At 31.7% G+C, this 21,522-nt stretch overlaps 1 protein-coding gene across 2 annotated transcripts in view; it reads right to left on the bottom strand.

Moving 5' to 3' along the window:
• Positions 1-21,522, bottom strand: part of VPS13A (vacuolar protein sorting 13 homolog A) — a 205,202-nt gene that overhangs the window by 63,447 nt on the left and 120,233 nt on the right. For both annotated transcript variants that reach the window (XM_081066231.1, XM_081066232.1), the window contains exons 40-48: positions 16,602-16,694; positions 15,769-16,125; positions 13,815-13,916; positions 12,185-12,343; positions 11,767-12,022; positions 10,198-10,358; positions 7,433-7,536; positions 2,546-2,828; positions 162-557 (exon numbers count right to left, since the gene is read on the bottom strand). In XM_081066231.1, coding sequence (XP_080922357.1) covers positions 162-557; positions 2,546-2,828; positions 7,433-7,536; positions 10,198-10,358; positions 11,767-12,022; positions 12,185-12,343; positions 13,815-13,916; positions 15,769-16,125; positions 16,602-16,694 — 1,911 coding nt within the window. The remainder of the gene's footprint in view (positions 1-161; positions 558-2,545; positions 2,829-7,432; positions 7,537-10,197; positions 10,359-11,766; positions 12,023-12,184; positions 12,344-13,814; positions 13,917-15,768; positions 16,126-16,601; positions 16,695-21,522) is intronic.

Below are 21,522 nucleotides of genomic sequence, written 5' to 3'. Positions count from 1 at the left end.
ACTGTTAATGCATTAAACTTTTCCCAATACTAAATTCTAATCTTTTTAACCTTAAATATTTAACAAACGTTTCATATTTTTGTTTCATATTTTATTCTTCAAAATTCTAAAATCTAAAAAGGAGTGATAAATAACAATAAAATTTTTAAAAAACTACATACCTTATTGTTATTAAAAAAGTGCTTTGGCTGAAAAGAAAAGAGAACTGGCTTTTTATAATTAGGAGGATGCTTTCGATGAATTCCATCTGCTTTATACTGTAACATTCGACCAGTTTTATTGACCATCCAATAAGGACTATGAAATGCCATAACTGTTTGGCCAGGATTGTAAGTCATATGGATAGCAATATCTAAATCAGTCTTTTCTATTTCTGTAACACAGGTGAAATTGATGAAACTAATATCCTGTTGATTAGGTTTTAGATGATATTCACTTTTCCAATCATGATTTAGATAGTCAAGTAATTTTAAATGTAGCCTGGCTTTATCCAATTGTACAGTATAAATCTGGGCGGAATGTCCTTCATTTAGAGTAAAAACTCTATGTTCAGTCCCCTGTAATAAAAAAAATACAGTAATTTTTAAAATGTTTCAGAATATGCCAAAAAATTATATTTAATTCCACATGCTATACAGAATGCTTTTGCAATATACTTGTTAAAACAAGTCAGAAGACTTACGACCATATTCAAGTTCTAACTCTGCCATCTATACAAACTTGTTAAAATGATTTGAGATTTGAGTTATCGAATTTGTAAAATGGTCTAAATGATCAACTTCAAAGGACAAGTGTGAGGATAAAACTAAATTAACAATGTGAAACTCTGCTGGAACTAATAAATGTTACAAAACACTACAATTAGTAAAATATTTTTAAAACTCTTATAGTGATGTTAGTTTTGAAAGAAATGAAAAATATATGAGAATTGATGGTAATCCAAATAAGCAATCCCTACTACCTCCCATTCTGTATTTTTAACAATCGCTCATCACCCATTTCCAGTAATTGTTTACAGTACTGTGTCCTATGTATCTCTCAAAGCTGTTCATTTCTCTCCACCCACATTTCCCTATCTTGGTTGGTATGTCACTGTGACCTCTCACTTTAAGAGTCTCCTAACTGTTCTTATTTTCTCTAACCTCTTCTCAATACTACAGCTAATCTGTCTTTCTAAAAACTGATCATGCCCTTTGGAATCTAGCAAACAGAATATGATCTTTAAAAGTATCAAATTAAAAGTTCTATGAGAATGGAACATATATAGATAGATAGTACCTCTGGTATCTCACCAGTTTTCTAGCATCTCTAACATGGTTCCTTCTTCTTATTATACCATAGGTATCTCTTCATCTTAAGATTTTAAATTACTTAAAGCAAAAATAATTTATTGATACCTGACATGTTACTATTCTACAAATAAAATAGTAGTGTTGATGGTGTTAGAGAGGTAAATAAATGGCATCCATGTGCCTGTCACGCACTGTGCTAAGTCCTTTACATAACACTATCTAATTTGATTTTCCCCATATCCCAATCATGAAAGTTTTATTACTATTCACATTTTACAGATGAGGTCAAATGATTTAGAAAGATAAAATAACTTGCCTAAAGACATACAGATAGTAGGTGATGGAGCTAGGATTAAATCTCAAATCTGACAGCAAAGTGGAAATTCTTAACCACTATATCTGCCAACCGCAAGGAAAAACAGATATTCTTAAATCAGAGATATGTTAATTTCACTCCCCCCAAAAAAATCTATCAGAGAAGTATAAACATATAGTAGATCTCAATAACTAATAATTAATAGACTGCCATAAAAATAACAGACTACAATGAAGAACTCTTTCTTATATTTGATAAGCATGGCAAATGGAATATTAAAAGCTTAAGATAGAGAGATTCCTGTTATAACAGGGAGGAAGCAGACATAATTTATTAAAACAGAGTATTTAAAAGAAAAAGCATCTTTATAAGACATAAAATCCTTTTAGAGAACTAGCATGAGAATAATATAATGTTGCAGGGTTTTTTTTCCCCATTTAAGTTTAGTACTTGAATATTATTTTAATACTAAGTCTTACACTTGTTTCAAAAGTTGATATCCATCTTTTTAGTATCTGATACATGAAATATACATGCATAGAAAAGTTTAAAAAATATATATTCTAAAACCGAAATATTTTTATCTGTAGTGCTACCTTCAGAGACATTTCTTGTTAACTCTATTTTCTAAATTTTCTAAAGGGACTGAATGTTACCTTCATAAATTATTTTAAAAATGACATATCACATTTGTGTGTAATTTATATTCAACTTAGTAACCAGATTTATAAGGTAAATCAGTGGAAAATATTTTTTTAAAATCCTCTTTTTATACAACGTGATTGAAACATTTATTTTCTATTTGAAATATTACCTATCACTAGTACTGTACTTTTTATTAGAACTTTTACTAGAACTTTTCTTCTATTGTTCATAATTTTAAATAACTAAAGCTATAAAACCAAAGACATAAAAGCATTAAAAAAATCTAGAATACCTCTATATAATAAGCAATTTTGTAAGGAAGAAGATTTCGGAGTAGGATAGGTGGCCACAAATGCATTACGTATGGTAAGTCCCAACCATCTTCTGAATACACTGACAGAGATGTCAAGTTATCTTTTTCTGGGACAACATTAATGATAAATGGTTTCTTGGAAGGGTTTATAGGTCTACATTTCCTTTTTAGAAAAGTGCCGTCATTTTTTATAATTTCTTCAAAGTCAATTCCTTCACACATTTGATAGTCCTCGTCTTCTGGCTTCAGAGAAAGGAGTGATCTGCACAAAATATTAAACAATATGCATCTTGGTTACAGCTTAAAACAATGAAATTATCTCTCTCCATACTCTTGTAATACATTTTTTTTTTAAATTCAAGTTTATTGTGGTGACAACTGTTAGTAAAGTTACATAGATTTCAGGTATACGTCATCTATATATCACATTGTGTGTTCAGCACCCAGAGTCAGGTCTCTTTCCATCAGCATATAATCGATCCCTTTTACCCTCATCTACCACCCCCGTAACCTCTTACCCTCTGGTAACCACTAAACTATTGTCTATGTCTATGAGTTTTGTTTCTTCATTGGTTTTTCTTGTTCTTTTGTTGTTTTCAGTTCATATATCACATATCAGTGAAATCATATGGTTCTCTACTTTTTTGTCTGACTTATTTCGCTTAGCATTATAATCTCAAGATCCACCCAAGAGCAAATGGCACTATTTCATCTTTTCTTATGGCAGTACAGTATTCCATTGTGTATATATACCACAATACATTTTTATATTTTCATACTCTTCTTAGAGATAGGTAAGATAGATATTTTCATGTTAACATTCGGGAAACTAATCAATTTATGTGGCTCTTAAGAGAATGTTTTTCTTACAAACTTACTGTTTTAAATGTACATTTACAATTTAACTATGTATGGTCTTATATAGGTACCAGACTTATCAGGGTGACCACTTCATACAGTATATAAATATCTAATCATTAAGTTGCACACCTGAAACTAATATAATAGTCTGTATCAATTGTAATTGAAAAATAAATTGAAAAAAAGTGTGTTTACAAGATAATTTGTTTCTTACATTCAATACATAATCCTGTAGGTCATATATGCAAAGCAAATATACACTATTATCTGTGACTTGTACATTGAACTTAAAGAAGTTGGCTTTCCCGGATATGTGGTCCTAATGGGAAGAACATGTCACAAACGAGTTCATGAACTTAATAACTATTTCTATTGAAAAAAAATTAATCACTAGCTTTTCAAGATTAATGAAATGAAAGCTATCAATAGATACATTATTGAAACGCTGGGCACAGTTGCAGAAGTGGCTGCAAGAAGGTAGTGTCAAAATCACTGGGCATCACATACAATTAATCCATATATTTAAATACCACGTTCTTTGTTTACATTTCAACTAGATTTTAGATTTAATAATTTTTCAAACCTAAGCTATGTCACATATAAACACTTAAGAAATATTTTTATACTTGTAAAACTAAAGAATAATTGTGACTCTATCCCTTTCAGATGAACAACTGTCAATAATATCTCCATCCCTGATTATTTTCCTAAGCTCTAGTCCTAAAATTGTAAGTACCTACTATATAATTCTGTAATGATGTCTGATAGTGCCTTAAATTTGCTATGTTGAACTCTGAACCATCCATACCCACTTCTTTGTGTGTCCTTTTCAAGGAAATTCCAGTTACTGACACTATGGACTATGAAATATTAGTTTTCCTTCTCTCCTGACACACACACAAATAAAGTGATCTGTCAAATCAGTTATAAGATTTGGTCCATTCTACTTCTACATTCTCTCTGTAATTTTCATTCTTCAAATACTTAAAAATAAAAAGTTAATTTTCTCTAAATTAAACTAACGCCGATACACAAAATATTTACTGGACCCATTATTTACTAAAGGCCAAACTGAAAATGAACAAGCAAAGAAGGCATTCTTGACTCTTGAAGAGTTCCCAATCAGGTAGGAAATGGAATGCTAAAAGATAACTACTGCAGTCTGATAAGTGCCAAAAAACAGATACACACAACATACTGAGGGCATGAGAGTACGGTTAACTCTTTCTTTGGCTGCAGAGTGTTTTGCAGAAGTGACAATTTTCCCAATAAGCTTTCTTCTAAAGAAAAGACTTGAATTAGAAAAATATTCAACGTTAAGGTAAAGTTTAAGAAATTAATGAGGAAACAGGAAAGAAAGATGATTGGTAAGAGGTTCTGGATGAGAAGAGCTGATACAGTGAATGGTCCTGAAACAGAACACCAAACGTTCTGAGAGAAAGGAAGAAACAGGTGACATTAAAATATGAAGATAAAAGCTATATAAATGGGGGCAAAAAAGTGAGGGATTAACAACCTCAGTGTAAACTTACATTATCTTTCAAATTTCACCTTCCAATATGGACACTACATGCACTCCAATCAAATCCCATCTATTCTTTACAGACCCATACAAACCCTGTGTTTTCATGCCTCCTCATCTTTGTTCATGAAATTCCTTGCATTTAAGAATGCCCTTCCCCACTAATTTCCACATTACTATATTTCACCTATAATTCATGTAACTTGCCCAGGAGTCAATCATTAATCACTTCTTTGTTTTCCACAGTTTTTTTGCCACGATAACTCCCTCTGTAATTCTACAGCATACCATTTTCTAAGTTCTGTATTTACATAATATATCAATCTCCCACGGGGTATAGCCTGGCCAATTCATCCTGGTATCCTACAGTAGTAACTTATACACAACAAAAACACATGATAAACATTTGTCACATAAAGTAAATTTGAGAATCAGTAAATTCTATAGGTAAAACTAGCTCTCTGTTAATTTAAGACCTCATAGCTTTACAAAAAAATTTTTTCTACCCCCATGCTCTTTGCTTATATTATGATAGCTAAGCACATACAAGTATACTATTGGTATTAGTATATTATTGGTTCTTAAATCATTTCATCATCACCAAAGCAAAGGGTGAGAGAGTCTCTCAGCTAGTGAACACACCCACACACACTCGGATTGCTGCTGAAGTAGAGGTGGCTGCCATGAGTGCAGTGCAGACCTGTGTGAAGTACTAAGCAGGGAGGCACCATTCACAAAAGCTGCAGTGTGAATGGACCCTCTGGAGGTGCATAGTGCAGTGACCTTCAGTGCTTCCAAGTACCAGGATTTGAATCCCTGTTTGTGTAATTCTACAGTTTGTGCTTTACTTTGGTTAAGAGCATCCAATCAATCCCTCTTGTCCTATATATGTGCTGTTAAAGGATGAATTTCAAAAGTGGGTAAAATCATGATTCCTATATAGATATAAAAAGAACAAGTGTTAAAGATTTTCTTTAACTCAATTAAACAGAGGGAACTGGTAAGATGTTACAGCTAATCAAAGAGAACATCCTTAAAACAGACACATTTATAGATTAGGAATACTGAAATGAATGTACAAATGAAAGCAGAGCTGGCTTTTCCACAGCAGAAGGGAGTCAATTGAACCTCCCAGAATATGAAGTATACCTACATCTAAAAACTGAATTAGAAGAGCATCAAATGTGAAAACCAAGGTGGTTAGTCACTAATAATTCGAATAAAAATTAACTTCCATGTAGCAAATATTTATTCTTGAACAAAAAAGTGTAAAAATACTCTAATGGCCTAACTGTTCTATGAACAGAGTTACGAAGCATAAAACAATAATTTATTAAAACAAAGCAGAATGCCCCTCACATTTATTATCCAAAGACAAAAAAGAAGTTAAAGTTCAGAAAAAAATTTTAAACATACCGTCATGCTATCTTTAGTCTTATAACCCACCTCAAGTCCTTTCTAGAACTTGGTCAAGTACTGTACACAATGATTTTGTTATCTCAATATAATTCTTTCTCTCAGCAAGTTTGAACTAAGCAATAAAATATTAGGGTTAGAATAACAATAACAACCTCATTAGGGTGAGCAGATCTAATTAATACCTGAAAGTATGTGCATAAAACCGCTAGATAGTCTTCTAAAGACTAAGGATCCAATTTTGAACTCCTAGGCATGGGTCACAATGAATATAGGCAGGGGATATTTAAACACTGCTTTAGTGTTGCTTCCATCCTTCTGCACCATAGGTCTAAGTGTCCATGTCCAGCGCGTGTTCTGAATGATACCTTAGCCAAACTACGATACTTAACCTGAGGAGGTTTTACTCTCTAATAGAGTTTACTCTACTTTTCTCGTTTCAAATTTTCAACTCCAAATTAAATATCCTGAAAAATAATACTTATTTGTTATGATATTAAAGCTATAATTATGAGACTACCCATCATTAGTATTTTGTTACAATTTTGATAATTCTTTCTTAATAAATACAAGATTTTACATCAAGTTTAATCAAATTACTTTAAATATTTAAGACTGATTAAAAGTCTATCACTAAACAATTCACAGATAAATGTACAATAAAAGATAAAATGTTTTATGTTTTCTAAAGGAATTTCAAAAAAATTCTATTATAAAACCTTTCAAAAGTAAAAATCACTTCATAATAGTGCTTATAAATCCAGAAGCAACCAATCATGCTCAAAGACTTTTTAAAAAATCATGAATATATGTGATTATGGTTATGGCCATAAGCAAGCATGTAATAATTATATTTACTACTAAATATGAATTAAATACATTAAATTAATGTTTATGTAAATAAACCTCTAAGTGACCTGAAACTTAAGTTAGATGAGGTGAGATATTAACAGAATAGATTTGATTTAAGTTTTATAATTTAAAGACAGATATCCCTACCAATCAGAAACTAAGAATTTTCTAAGAGACCTTAGAGCAAACAAAAAGATAAAAAAAAAAATAATCACCGGTAAGATGCTAGTGGTATGTTAAATTCATTTCCAGGTGAAACCGTTCCCAATAAAGTATCTCCTTCATAAACAAAAAGTGGGATTGAAAAATGATTTTTAATCTGGGAAAAAAACAAAAACAAATAATATTTAGTATCGTTAATCTAGGAATCTAAAGACATTAAAAAGATATTCCGTCTAAATATCTCAGCAAAGCAACTATCAGACAATATTTATCTTGCACATATAAATTAGAAAAGAAACAAACATGCAATTATTTATCCTAAAAAATACAAGAAAAGTTTTCCACAGTTTTATAGAACAGGAATCTCAAAAACAAAAGTTTAAAAATCCAAGAAGAAAGTAAGATAATATATTCTTGACCTTGAGATAAGGAATAACTTCTTTTTTATAACAGAATAGTAGAAAAAAATTCATAGGAAAAAATAGTACACAAAATGTTAAATGTCTATATGGCAAAGTGAAAAACAAGCCATTAGCTGGAAAATGCTTACCTTTTTACACATTGCTATTGTATGATACTCACTGGATGAGATACCTTCCGTATACTGTATCTCATCCAAGGAGTACCATACAACAGTGACATAAAAGGTAACATAATTTTGATTATTACATATTATCAGATAAACCTCCAAACGCATTTACCATTGGATGGGTAAAAACAGACTAGTTAGTAAAACCATTTCCTTATCTTTCTGTATTTTATTAAAATCTTTCTATTTAAAAATATCATAGAAAAATATAAAGCATGCTGAGTATGAACTAAGAATTGATAACTGGATGGTCTTAGATACACTGTATTTTATTTCTAGGTATCCTGTTTGCTCCACCTATTTGAAGTAACAGAAATACATTTTCATTTCTACAACTAATACCTATGAGAAATTTAAAATTAATGTTTAAGTATTTAAGGAAATTTTAAAAATCAACAACGAGGATTGCCCAACAGTCATCTTTTAAAACAGTTAATTACAAATCATAAATGAAAGAAAAGGAATTTCTGTTTTTAGCCATGATGCAATAACAGGGACCAGATATACCTTCCCAACCTAAACAATTAAAACACGGGGGGAAAAATACACATTAAACAATTATTTGCAGGCACTGGGTGAAAGGCAGCACACGAATGAAAAAAAAAAATCCATTAAGTTGCTCCAGTTCGCTGACTGGAGAGTTTCTAGACTGTGTGGGGGAGGAGAAGGCAAACAAAGCCAAGTCTGCCTGAATTAAAGAGAGATCTGAGAATTTAGCAAAGCCCGAGTGACTTAAACTCAGCACATTTTACGAGAGGCGAGAGCTGCATGGAAAAGTGAGTTGCAGAGATGGAATTCCTGATATTTAAGAGTGTCCCCTATTCTCAAGACTTGAGTTCAGTACTGATCAGCACATGCACATGAGTAAACTATCTAAGGCTCGGTAAAGATACACCTAAAAGGGACGGGCAGGACAATCTCTGGTGCTGACACATAGATCCTTTTCTCGTCAGCCAAAGTGGTAAAATCTTGTTTAGTACGGAAGGTATTGGTTGTTGTACCTTCAAATAGGGCAAAATTAGCTCTGGACTTCTTGAGTCCCACCTGAAAAGTTTACAAATCATAACTGAAAGATTCACTTGCCAACTAACATAACTGTATTGGAGAACAAAGATCAAGAACACATAAAGAAATACAAGATATATAAAACATCTAAAAGGCAGAATTCACAATTTTAGACATCCAATAAAAACTATTAGGAACAAAAAAAGAGTTAAAAAATGACCCATAATAAAAATGAGTAAAACGAAACAAATCAGAAATAAATACACATGATAGAATTAGTAGACAAGGATATTAAAACATTCATATAACTATATTCAATATGTTCAGAAGTTAGGGGACTGAGGATAGTAATAAAAGACATGGAAAATATAAATAAAAATGCAAACTGAATATCTAGAGATAAAAATACATTGGACAGAATTTAAGAGAATATTAGACATTGAAAAAGAAAAGTGAACTTCAAGACATGACAACAGAAACTATCAAAATAGAAATACAAGGGTGAAAAACTGAAAGAAAAAATGAACAGATCATTAGTGAGCTGTGGGGCAAGTTTAAAAACACTCTCATATATACCTAACAGCAGTTCCTGAAAAAGAGAAAACAGGGAGTAGACAGAAAAAAAGAAAATTTAAAGATAAAAATGGTAAAAAAAAGTCTTTCTAAAGTTAATGAAAACTATAAATCCACAGATTCAAGGAGCTTAATAAACCCAAATACAAGAAACATTAAGTAAACTACATTAAGATTCATCACAACCAAATTGCTTAAAACCAGTGATAAAGGGGGGAAAAAAATCTTAAAAGCATAGAAAGAAAGTATCAACATTTTCATACAAAAGCAAAGACAAGAAATGCAGATTCTGGTCAGAAACAATGTAATCCAACCAACAGTGGAAAAACATCTTAAAAGTATAGAAAAAAATAACCTATCAATCTAGATTTCTATACCCAGTGAAAATAACTTAAAACATAAAAGTGAAATAAAAATGGAAATAATTCATGGAAAAATTTCATGAAAGATACAAAATCCTGTAAGAAATTACAAGAAGTATATTTAACAAAATCCTATCACTGCTCATGTTAGAGCAGTACAATTACTGGTAATGACTCTTTTTGATATTAGCTGTATTTATATTATAATTTGTATTCCTTTGGTAGTAATTTGCTTTCGTTTACTTTCTATTTTTTATTAGTCCGTAAATATAAAAGGGACATTTCCTACCTGCACTGGGGAGCGAACTGTTACCTTCTTACTTCCTTCCACTGTATCAATTTGACAAACAATAGATCTTTCAACTCCAGACTCTCTGTGTCTTACAGTATACAGTCGTCGTCCCACTTTTGTTAAAGGAATTTTATCAGCAGTAGAGTGATTAGCAGGTGCTGAATTGAATATACACATTTGAAATTTTTATAAGTTATCATATATTAATTTTAAATAGATGTTAAATATCAGAAACGTGATTTCTTAAAATTATGAATAATAGTCACTCAAGTCTTTGGATTTAAGACTATCCAAGGGGTTATACAAAGTGCATTTCTTTGTATAGACACAGTGTATACAAAGAGATATTTTGAGAAACCACAATGTATTTCCACAGCATTCATCTAAAACCTTCAAACCTTTTTACCAAACAAAATTTTTATTGGAAAAAAAAAGTATCATTCAGTACTTTGACCTAAGACAACACTAATTATGAACAAAAAGTTTTCATAAACATTTTAAAAATAACTAATGAGAGGAATTATTATAACATGCAAAAACACTGATCTCTGATTTGCTGTTATACTAACCAAAGCCTAATACCTACAGGCATTCATTAGCAATTATCAGTGTAGCTGCAGTTTTTTGGTTTTTAATTTTTCTAACATTGACATTTTGCAATAACTAGGATTTGATAAGCAAAATTTCATATACATTTATCTAATATGCATATACATACTGTATTGGGGGATGAGTTACTTATTTACATAAATACTTCTATCCCATTTTTATTGCATAAAAATATTAGTTCAAACACCAATAAGAGTTAATACTGATGAGAACAATTCACTGACAATGCTGGGACAACACCTGAAATCTAGCCATTGTTGTGTATCTTTTCCTGACTGACTAGGAGAAAACACCACCTTTCAGTTTTGGTATTTTTACCCCATGTCTATCTAATTAACCTTTCAAATGTCCTCCTCCATAACTATTTAAATGTCAAAGTATCAGAAAGTGGTGTGGGTAAGGCATCGGTACTATTTAACTTCACAATGAGTAGATACTATGATAATTTAAGAATTTATTTACTTTCACCTTTCATGAAAATGAAAAATTTCTGGGAAGCAGAAAGGACAAAAATAAAATCCACCTTAATAGGCAGAACATAAAATCAATTTACAAACCCCAAAAACATTACAGGCTGCCATTTCCATAAATTCAAACCTTGTTGTGAATTCAATCAGCTGCCTTGGTGGAATACTACTGAGTTATACCAAAGGTAGTTAAAACAACAACCAATAGATAATAGTTGGTAAAAGCTGAGATCAAATATTTTTCTTCCCAAAAACATAAAGCAGTAAATTGTCATGCTCTAAATAAAGCAGTGAATAAAGTTAAAATTGGCATACAAAAATATAGTAACAAGAGCAACCAAAGCCCTGCAAAAGAAACAAAATTCCCAACCTATTAGGAATGAGACAAAAAAAAAAAAAAAAAACATTTAAGACACCACAAATGAATAAAGTGGGATGTAAAATATAACTGAAAAAAAATTAAAGCCTAGGGAGGTGATTTATCACTTACTAAGGAGAATGAAGAAAAGTTTGCTGCTTAGGCTGGTCATTGCACTGAAATGATCATTGTCTTTAGTTCCGACATAATCCATATTTAAACTCTCCTCATTTTTCAATATGTATGATTTTGCCATTGGAACGTTGAGTACACTGAAAGCATCACTTGGTGAAACAGATATAGTAAGTCCAAGAGAATTTAAAATTATAAATGGTGCTAGATCCCTTATAAAGACAGCTGAAGATCCAGTGGCAGCTTCTGTAAATGCCTAATAAGGATAAAATACAATGAAATATGGAAAACGAAATGACAGGCAGAACACTAACAGGCATACAAAAAATAATTAATAAAAGAAACTTTATTCAATAAAAGAAAAGGATTAACTCATGCTAGTATAGTAGCATTTAAAGTTTCAAATGTCTTTTCTTACCTTGACTAAATTATTTAACATTACAAGACCACATTTGGATAATGTAATGTTTAGTTGGTCTTTTGAATAGAAACTGATAACAGTTTTATATTCTGGCACTTTGTAATTTTCTTCTTCAGTATCTGACTCAACAATGGCCTTTTTTGCTTTCTTTTTCATCTAAAATGACATACAAATTGTAGAAATGTAAGGAAAATGTGTTCCTAAGCGCACCACATAACTCATTTTGCAAAGGAAAAACAAACTTTAGACAAATCCCAACATTAAAGAGAGCAAAAATATTTATCAGTTCCACTGCCTTACTGGAATTGCTTGGACACCATCCAACTAAGGTCACACAGAACAGGGACATTAGTAGAAAAAAAGTTATTCTCATCCTCGGTGATACCAAAATGAAAGGCACATTTTAGAAGGAAGAAAATAAACCTAAATTACATCAGAATGAAAATGAAAAGCACATACTTCACAGCACATGGAAATTCAGAGCAAGAAAAGTCATAGTCTACTGGTCATGCTATAAATAAAACCCAGAAAACCAAAGGCTCAACAAGTCCAACAATGGTTGCAGAACAGTGCCACTGGAACCTAGGACTCATGAGAATCAATACCATTTATCTCTTTTTAGGATTTACAGATTCACTGCCCACGTATATTCTGACCTAAAAACCATCAAATAAGTTCCTTTATCTAATCCTTTATCTGAAATATGTGGAAAATCAAATGTAGTGAATACAAAAAGCTGGACATGCCAAGCTAGTCACCTTTGTTATTACTTTAATTGGTTTAAGCCACTGAAAATATGTCTGCATGTTGACTGAATCTTCTTTAGGTTGGAGATATGCTAGTAATTCTGCAGTCTCCTGCTTCAGAAGCATAATTTCATCCATCTAAGGCAGGGGTGTCCAAACTTTTTTCAACGTTTTTTACCAAGGGCCATATACGGTAAAATACACAAACAGCCAGGCTGCTCACTCGAGGTGAATTACATATTGCCTCATCTGGTTTATTTAAGTAAACTAAATATATTTTTGGAATTTGCTGCGGGCCAATTAACAATGGATTGCGGACCACAGTTGGCCGGCGGGCCGCAGTTTTGATACCCCTGATCTAAGGGTTCTGATTCTTATGATTACAATATATTACAAGCAAATAATAATAATATTTTCTTCTATATACTCACCCTTCAGCAGACAAAGGAAACCCGCATAAACAACTTACAAGATGCTAGCGGCATTTTAATATTAAGTGGTGACTCTGCAGCCAGAATTGCACGCTACCCACCCCTTCCACTTTAAAGGTATTATTGCTTTAGTGAAGTTCCTTAACCTCCCTATTCTCGGTGCTCTCACATGTTAAAATAGTGAAAGACTGTATCTTCTTCAGACTGTTGTTTTAAAGCAAGAGTACATAATTTAGAACAGTGTCTAGTATATAATCTTACATAATTATTTGTCTTAGAAAAAGCATAGGAAGCATTGGCCTTGGATTTAAAATTACAATTCGAGGTCAAACAGGAAAGCATGCAGCAAAACTCATAATGAGAAAACTTGAACTTTGTTGTGATTAAAATCAATGCATTTCATGTGGTATAGACATCTTCAAGTTTTGAAAAAATTTTCAGACTTTATACCTTGATTCCAAGATTCCATGGTCTAAAATCCTCAGTCTGATCAATTTCTAAGGGTTCAAGCAAAGGCTCCCATACACCAAACATTTCATTATAATAATGAACCTATAGAGAAAATTTTTAATTTTTTTAATAAGGCATTCTGGTATTTGCTATAATGATCTTCCATGCAATTTCCTACTACCATTACTTTTGGCTGTGCTATTTCTTCTATGTGAAAACTGTACTATATGCCATTCATTTGTTTCCTACACATACTCCCTCAGCACTTTCCTCACTTGGTTAACTTCATAGTTTAGTCTTCAGAATTTAATCCAGATAAAAACTCTCTTTTAATCATCTTTGATTTCCAGACTGGACTAAACATCGAAAACTGTGATCATTTATCATGTATCATTGACATTTTTTAACATATTTGCCTACCTCTACCAACTTCAAAAGCCTGTGAAGGCTAGTAACATAGGATTGAATGAGGGGTAATTTATTTGAATTCTCTGAACTTCGTGGATATCCTAGATTGAACCCTCTGTAAAATATATAGAATTCTAACCAGAATTTGAATATCTGGAATCTACTCAGTCATTTCTACTTGTATTAATATATAACACAAATATAATACCTATAAATATTCATATTTGATAAAAAGTAGATTACATTAGTTTCCACTAGACACAAACTCAATAATTTAATCCAAAGTAACTCTGGGGATGATTCTATATAGATAAACTCTGAAGCAAAATATAGGTTGGCTCAAAGCAAATATCTTTCATATAAGATGCTTTCATATAAAGTACTAAATGGATTCTCACTAGAGTATAAAGATTCTGCATTATATAAAAGTACAAGGTATATCCTTCTAATTCTTTATATTACTCTTTTAGAACAGATTCAGAAATGGTCTATTATCCTTTTAAAGGAAAAAGGTATTCAATTTAATTCTTAAAAAGAAGAATTTTGAATCTAATCAACAACTGTCTATTAATATATTAAGTTTAAGTTAATAAAATCAATTGCAATATAAATTTAATATAGATAATTACTCTAAAGGTAATGTACAGCAGGTTCTCAAATAACATTGTTTCGTTCAACATTGTTTTAACATTGATGAAATATCGTAGGAATTTAATTCTTATTCATATCAATCAGCATATGGTAAAATTGATTTTGTTGTATGTCGTTTTGCTTAGTCACAGAACCTATCGATGTTAAGTGAAGACTTACTGTACAAATAAAAACTACAAGGCATGATCAAAATATACGATGAATATTTAAATTAAAAAAAATTATTATAGTAAAAGACACATTGCCATTAATTCTCCTCAAAATACTCCGCCCCCCCCCTTGCTTTGAACACACTTGCGCCATGATTTTTGCCACTTTCTGAAGTAGTTCTGGAAATCCTCTTTCATGGGTGTCTTTAGTTGCCCTGTTGTGGCTGTCTCAAAGTCCTGAATCGATTCAAAACATTTTCCTTTCATGGTCATTTTGACTTTGGGGAAGAGCCAGATGTTGAATGGTGCCAGATCTGGGGAATAAGGTAGATGAGGACACACCATAATGTTTTTATGTGACAGAAATTCCCAGACAAGTGAGGTGTGACATGGACTGTTGTCATGGTGAAGGATGAAGTAAAGACACCCATAAAAGAGGACTCCCAGAACTGCTTCAGAAAGTGGCAAGAACAATGGAATAAGTATGTTTGAAGTGAGGGGAAGTATTTTGAGGGGGATTGATAGCAATGTATCTTTTACTGTAATAATTTTTAATTTAAACATTTACCATATTTTTTCTATCACACCTTATATATCAGTCATAAATTTCTAAACTTTCTTCCAAAAGTTTTGTAAGCCAACATATTTACAATAAGCTTAATTTACATATTTAAATACGATTACCAAAATATCCCATGTATAGCATTATTTGTTATAAACTCTGGAAAAAATACTATATTGCTTACTTCTAGCTCAAGCTGACAGTGGAGATTTATGAGGGAACTCCAGTTTTTGCCTTCCCCTGAAAAACTTGATTTTGCCAAAAGCATAGGCACTGTTCTATGACCAATTCCAGCCTCAAGAACTATGAAAATAGAATCAATGTTCATTTTTATTTTCTCTCCTTTGGGTACCAATTCAGTTGTGGGAGCTATGTTTTCAACTTCATTTGGTTCTTCAAGAAACCACATTTTTAAATTCTTTGTATCCTTCTTCTCCCATAAATGTGCTGTAGAAGACACAGTTTCTTGTGTGGTGGTTTCCTTATTTGTATAAAGTGCTGAAGTTATGGTAATCACAGTATTTATGATAACTGGTGAAACCTAAGGGGAAAAATGTAAACTAATAAAAAATCTACTCATACCACTTTAAAAAATACAGACAAAAGGTTAAATATATCTTATGAAGGACAAATAATACTGAAGTAATCATTATTACCCTGAAATAGCAGATACAATTTGTTGCCTACAAGTTTGATTATTATAACTAATTTCAATTGTTAAGATATTTACATAAATCTTGTAGATATTAAGCTAATCAAGAGTAATTTCAACTACACATACCCTAGGGATGTTAGATAATAACAGATGTAGTCAAATGCCAATAATAGAATACTATATAACATTCATTACAAAAATGTATGTGAAATAATAACAAGTTTTAATGTGTCATAAAGATTTTTAAAGCTAGCTTCTTTTTTGTTTAACAATGAAAAGACTTGCTATAATGATTGCTATCTCTAGATTTTATTAATTTTTTAAAATTAAAGATCTAAATGACTGACTACATTTGAACTTACCTTTAGTGTCAGAGATTTTACTGATATATCAATCACTTGTGGATCCGTACCTAGCTGCGTAGCTTGATAGAACAAATCACAGGGCTGCAAAACCTGAGAGAAAAACCAATCCCACTAAATTAACATTGTTCTTAAAATAGTTTTACTTAAAGACTTAGTCATAGCTAACTATTAATATGCTAAATAAACTAGTCAAAACTGTTGAAAAAATAAGTGACTCAATAACACACTTAATTATCCTGTTTAGTACTTGCTCATTACTTATAATAGAAAGTATTAAAATCAGCAACAATATTAATAAAACAAAATAAATAGGATTTCATAAATATAGGAAAAACCCATAAAACTTGTATTAAGTATTTTATTTTACTAAAATAAAATTTTAGCATGGTATTTTTTCATTATAAAATTACAATGAAATCAATTAATCTACATAGGAAAAGTTACAAAAGATGGGATGAAAAAATACATTAGACTTACTAAATAATTCTTAATATAATTATAAATTAACAGAGTTTTCTCTAACTGGTAAGCAGGATTTTACATCTAGTATCCAGTACCCATACTCCTCCCAAACACAAAATACATTCATCTCCTCCTAAGGTTCCTAACAATCTCATCCCATTATAGTCCAAAATCCAAAATCACATTACCTAAATCTGTATCTCATGTATATCTCTCATTGACTCAAAAATCCAAAATCTCATCTATCTCTTACCAGTTTAAAGTCTAAAATTAAATCAGGTCCTGATGCTAATGAAATTCCTGGGTATAATCTATTAAGTAGAGCTACTAAGGCAGTCAGTGGTCAGGCATCTACATAATCTATGAAGTGTTCCCCCGGTCAGTCCAGTACTCATCTGGCACCCTAATCTTTAATGATTATATTCCCCATACTGAATTTCACATCAGCCAGGGACCACTTTTGACTGCTGTTTTAAAAAATCTAACATCAATAAAAATATTAGTACAAGTCACAACTTTAGGAAAGTTATACAATAAATTCATGAAAAAAGCTGATAACCATTTACAATAGATATGTAATAAGTTAAATATCTTGATCACGATTTAGCCTTTTTTAGAATTTAGAAATTTATTCAAAAATTATCATAAAATCCTAATGGGTGAGACAAACTCAGACAAATGTATACTCTACAAGCAGCAGATGAGAGTATCTCATCTCTCACTACTTTAAAAAATTTGGGGTTATATATCCTTTGAAAATTAAATTATCATAGAAGAAAACACACATACAGTAAGTCCTCAGTGCTTTTGATAGGTTCTGCAACTTTAAGTAAAACAATGAAACCAATTTTACCATAGGCTAATTGACATAAACAAGAGTTAAGTTCCTACGGCATCTCATCAGCATTATAACGAAATGTCACTGAACTAAACATTATTGAAAGACCTGCTGTATGTTATACTTTATATACATTTTCAAAAGGTCCATAAATCTCTAATAAATATCCATGGAGTCATAGATGAATGTTGAATTAAGAAACAGTCCTAATATAAAATGACTACAATACCAATTCAAGTTGCACTAATTACAACTTATCAAAATGTTATGTGGCCAAAAGTGATAGTTGGCCATAAATACCCTTTCTCAAAATTCCCTATAATCATAGGAGTTTTGATATGATATATTTCCATTCTCATTTGTTTCTAGGTGTCTTTGGATCTCTCCTTTTATTTCTTCTTTGACCCAATCATTCTTTAGTAGCATGTTGTTTAATCTCCATGAATTTGTCGTTTTTCCTGCTTTCTTTTTCCAGTTGATCTCTAATTTCAAGCACTGTGGTCAGAGAATATACTTGGTATGATTTCAATCATTTTAAATTTGCTTAGGGTAATTTTGTGTTCCAATGTGTCATCTATCCTTGAGAATTTCCCATGTGCACTAGAAAAGAATGTATAGACTGATGTTCTAGGATGAAATACTCTGTAAATGTCAATGATATCCATTTCGTCTGATATGTTATTTAAGGCTGATATTTCCTTATTGATTCTCCGTTTGGATGATATATACACACTGTCAATGGCGTATTTAGATCTACTATAATTGTGTTTTTGTCATTTTCTCCCTTTAGTTCTGCTAGTAATTGCTTTATATATATAGTTCTGCTAGTAAATGCTCCCGATTGGGAGCATATATATTGATAAGTATATCTTCTTGTGTTGTCCCTTTTAACATTATGAAATGTTCACCTTTGTCTCGTTACCTTTTTTTATGCTGAAGTCTGTTTCGTCATATATAAGTATGCTACACCCAGTTTTCTCTGGATGCAATGTGCTTGGAGTATCGTTTTCTACCCTTTCACTTTGAGTCTATATTCATCCTTGTAGCTGAGATGTGTCTCTTGAAGGAAGCATATGGTTGGGTTTTGTTTTTTGATCCGGTCTGCTACTCTGTGCCTTTTTAGTGGTGAGTTCAATCTATTTATATTTATGGTGATTATTGATATATGAGGATTTCCTATACCCATTTTATCTTTTGTTTTCTGGTAGCTCAGTGTCTCCACTGTTTCTTTGCCTTTGTGTTTCTGTTATTTTTAGTTTGGTGGTATTCTATGATTTTATCCTCTCTTTCCTCTTTCTTTTATGTTACATATCTCAGTTCTGGATTTTTTTTTGAGCGGTTACCATTAAGTTTATATATATGTGTGTGTGTATATCCCTTTTTCTTCAGCATGCATCTCATCTCTATTCCCCTATGTAAATTCAGACCTTCACTCCCTCCCCTTTTGTTTTTGTTGTAATAAATTATCCTTATTAATGCTGTGAGCTCATTTTTAGTATATGTGCCGCTGAAGTGAGCACTGTGAGCTCATTTTTGAGTTGCAATAACACAGTGTCTTCTTCTCATTTACTTTTTTTATGTTTTTATCTCCTTTACCCCACTTATGTGTATAATGCCCTATTCTGTGTAGGGGTTGCCATTTCCTGTCTCTCTCTGTCCCTTAGTAATCTTACTCATAGTTTTGTATCCCTTTCTCTTTTTGTTTCAGGTAGAATAATCTCCTTCATTGTTTCCTATAATGCAAGCCTTGTGATGGAAAATTCCCTCAGCTTCTGTGTATCTGGCAAGGTCTTTATTCCTCCTTCAAATCTAAATGATAACTTTGCTGGATACATTATTCTTAGCTGGTAATTTCTCTCTTTCAATAGTTTGAATATTTGATTCCACTCCCTTTTGACTTACAGAGTTTCGCTGAAAAATCTGGTGATAATCTAATAGGCTTTCTTTGTAGGTTGCCATCTTCTTTTCCACTTCTACCTTGAGAATTCTTGTCATTAACTTTGACAGTTTCAATATAATGTGCATTTTAGGACTGAGGTAATAAGGGTATGTTTGCTTCTTGGATTCAAGGATCCAGTTCTTTCCATAGGTTTGGGAAGTTCTCCTTAACTATTTGTTTGAATACACCGTCTGTGCCCTTCTCCCTCTCTTCTCCTTCTGGTATACCCAATATTTATATGTTGCTATTTCTGGTGGAGTCAGATAGTTCTTGTTCTTTCATTTCTTTTGAGTTGTTTCATTTCTTTTAACTCTCAATCTCTCTCCTCTTCCATCTGCATCATTTCCAGATCCCTATCTTCAATATCACGAATTCTTTCCTCCACCTGGTCAGCTCTAATTTCAATCTTTGTTCAAATATTCATTTTGTTCATTGATTTTATGTTTGAGTTAATTAAATGGCCTGAGTTTTCTTAGTATTGGAAGCCCTAGTTAGAGAAATCAGGCAAGAGAAATAAAAAGCATCCAAATTGGGAATGAAGATGTTAAATTGTCCCTTTTTGCAGATAAGACGATTCTTTACATAGAAAATCCTAAAGACTCCACCAAAAAAACTATTAGAAACAATAAACAAATACAGTAAAGTTGCAGGATACAAAAATCTATGTAAAAACAAGTCCACTGTGTTCCTATACGCTAACAATGAACTTTCAGAAAAAGAAATTTAAAAAAATTCCTTTTGCAATTGCAACAGAAAGAATAAAATACAGTAGTACCTCGGTTTTCAAATGTCTCTGTTGACGAACATTTTGGTTTACAAATGCCGTAAATTTTATGGATCTATGGTATCATAAAAAAAATTCATGCTAGATTTGCAGTTGTATGGGTTGATTTTAAAGGTCTGGAACGGATTAATACATTTTGCATTACTTTCTGTGGGGAAACTGTGCCTTGATTTTGGAACGTTTCAGAACTCAAACAGTCTTCCGGAACAGATTACGTTAGAAAACTGAGGTATCACTGTACCTAGGAATAAACTTAACAAAGGATGTGAAAGACTTATGTACTGAAAACAATAAGACATTATTATTATTTTTAATTAACGTTTACTGGGGTGACAATTGTTAGTAAAGTTACATAGGTTTTAGGTGTACAATTCTGTATTACATATCTATAAATTCCATTGTGTGCTCACCATCCAGAGACATTTCTCCTTCCAAGGGGTATATTTGATCCCCTTTACTCTCATCTACAATTCTTCTTCCCCCCTTATTAAAAGAAATTTTAGAATACACAAAGAAATGGAAAGATATTCTGTGCTGATGGATTGGAAGAATTAACATATTTAAAATGGCTATATTACCCAGAGCAATATACAGATTTAATGCAATCCCCACCAAAATACCAATAGCATTTTTAAAAGAAATAGAAAAAAGTCATCGGATTTGTATGGAATCACAAAGGAGCCGAAATAGCCAAAGTTATCCTGAGAAAAACCAACATGGCTGGAGGTATCACACTCCCTGAAATCAATTTATACTACAAAGCAACAATAATCAAAATAGCATTATATTTTCAGAAAAACAGACACACAGACCAATGGAATAGAATCGAGAACCCAGAAATAAACCCACATATACATGGGCAGAAAATTTTCAACAAAGGAGCCAAAAACATAAA

The sequence above is a fragment of the Rhinolophus hipposideros genome (assembly GCF_964194185.1).
Source record: "Rhinolophus hipposideros genome assembly, chromosome: 11".
NCBI classification, from domain to species: Eukaryota; Metazoa; Chordata; class Mammalia; order Chiroptera; family Rhinolophidae; genus Rhinolophus; species Rhinolophus hipposideros.
Note: the sequence above shows the minus strand (reverse complement) of the source record. Positions and strands in the feature narration are given on the sequence as shown.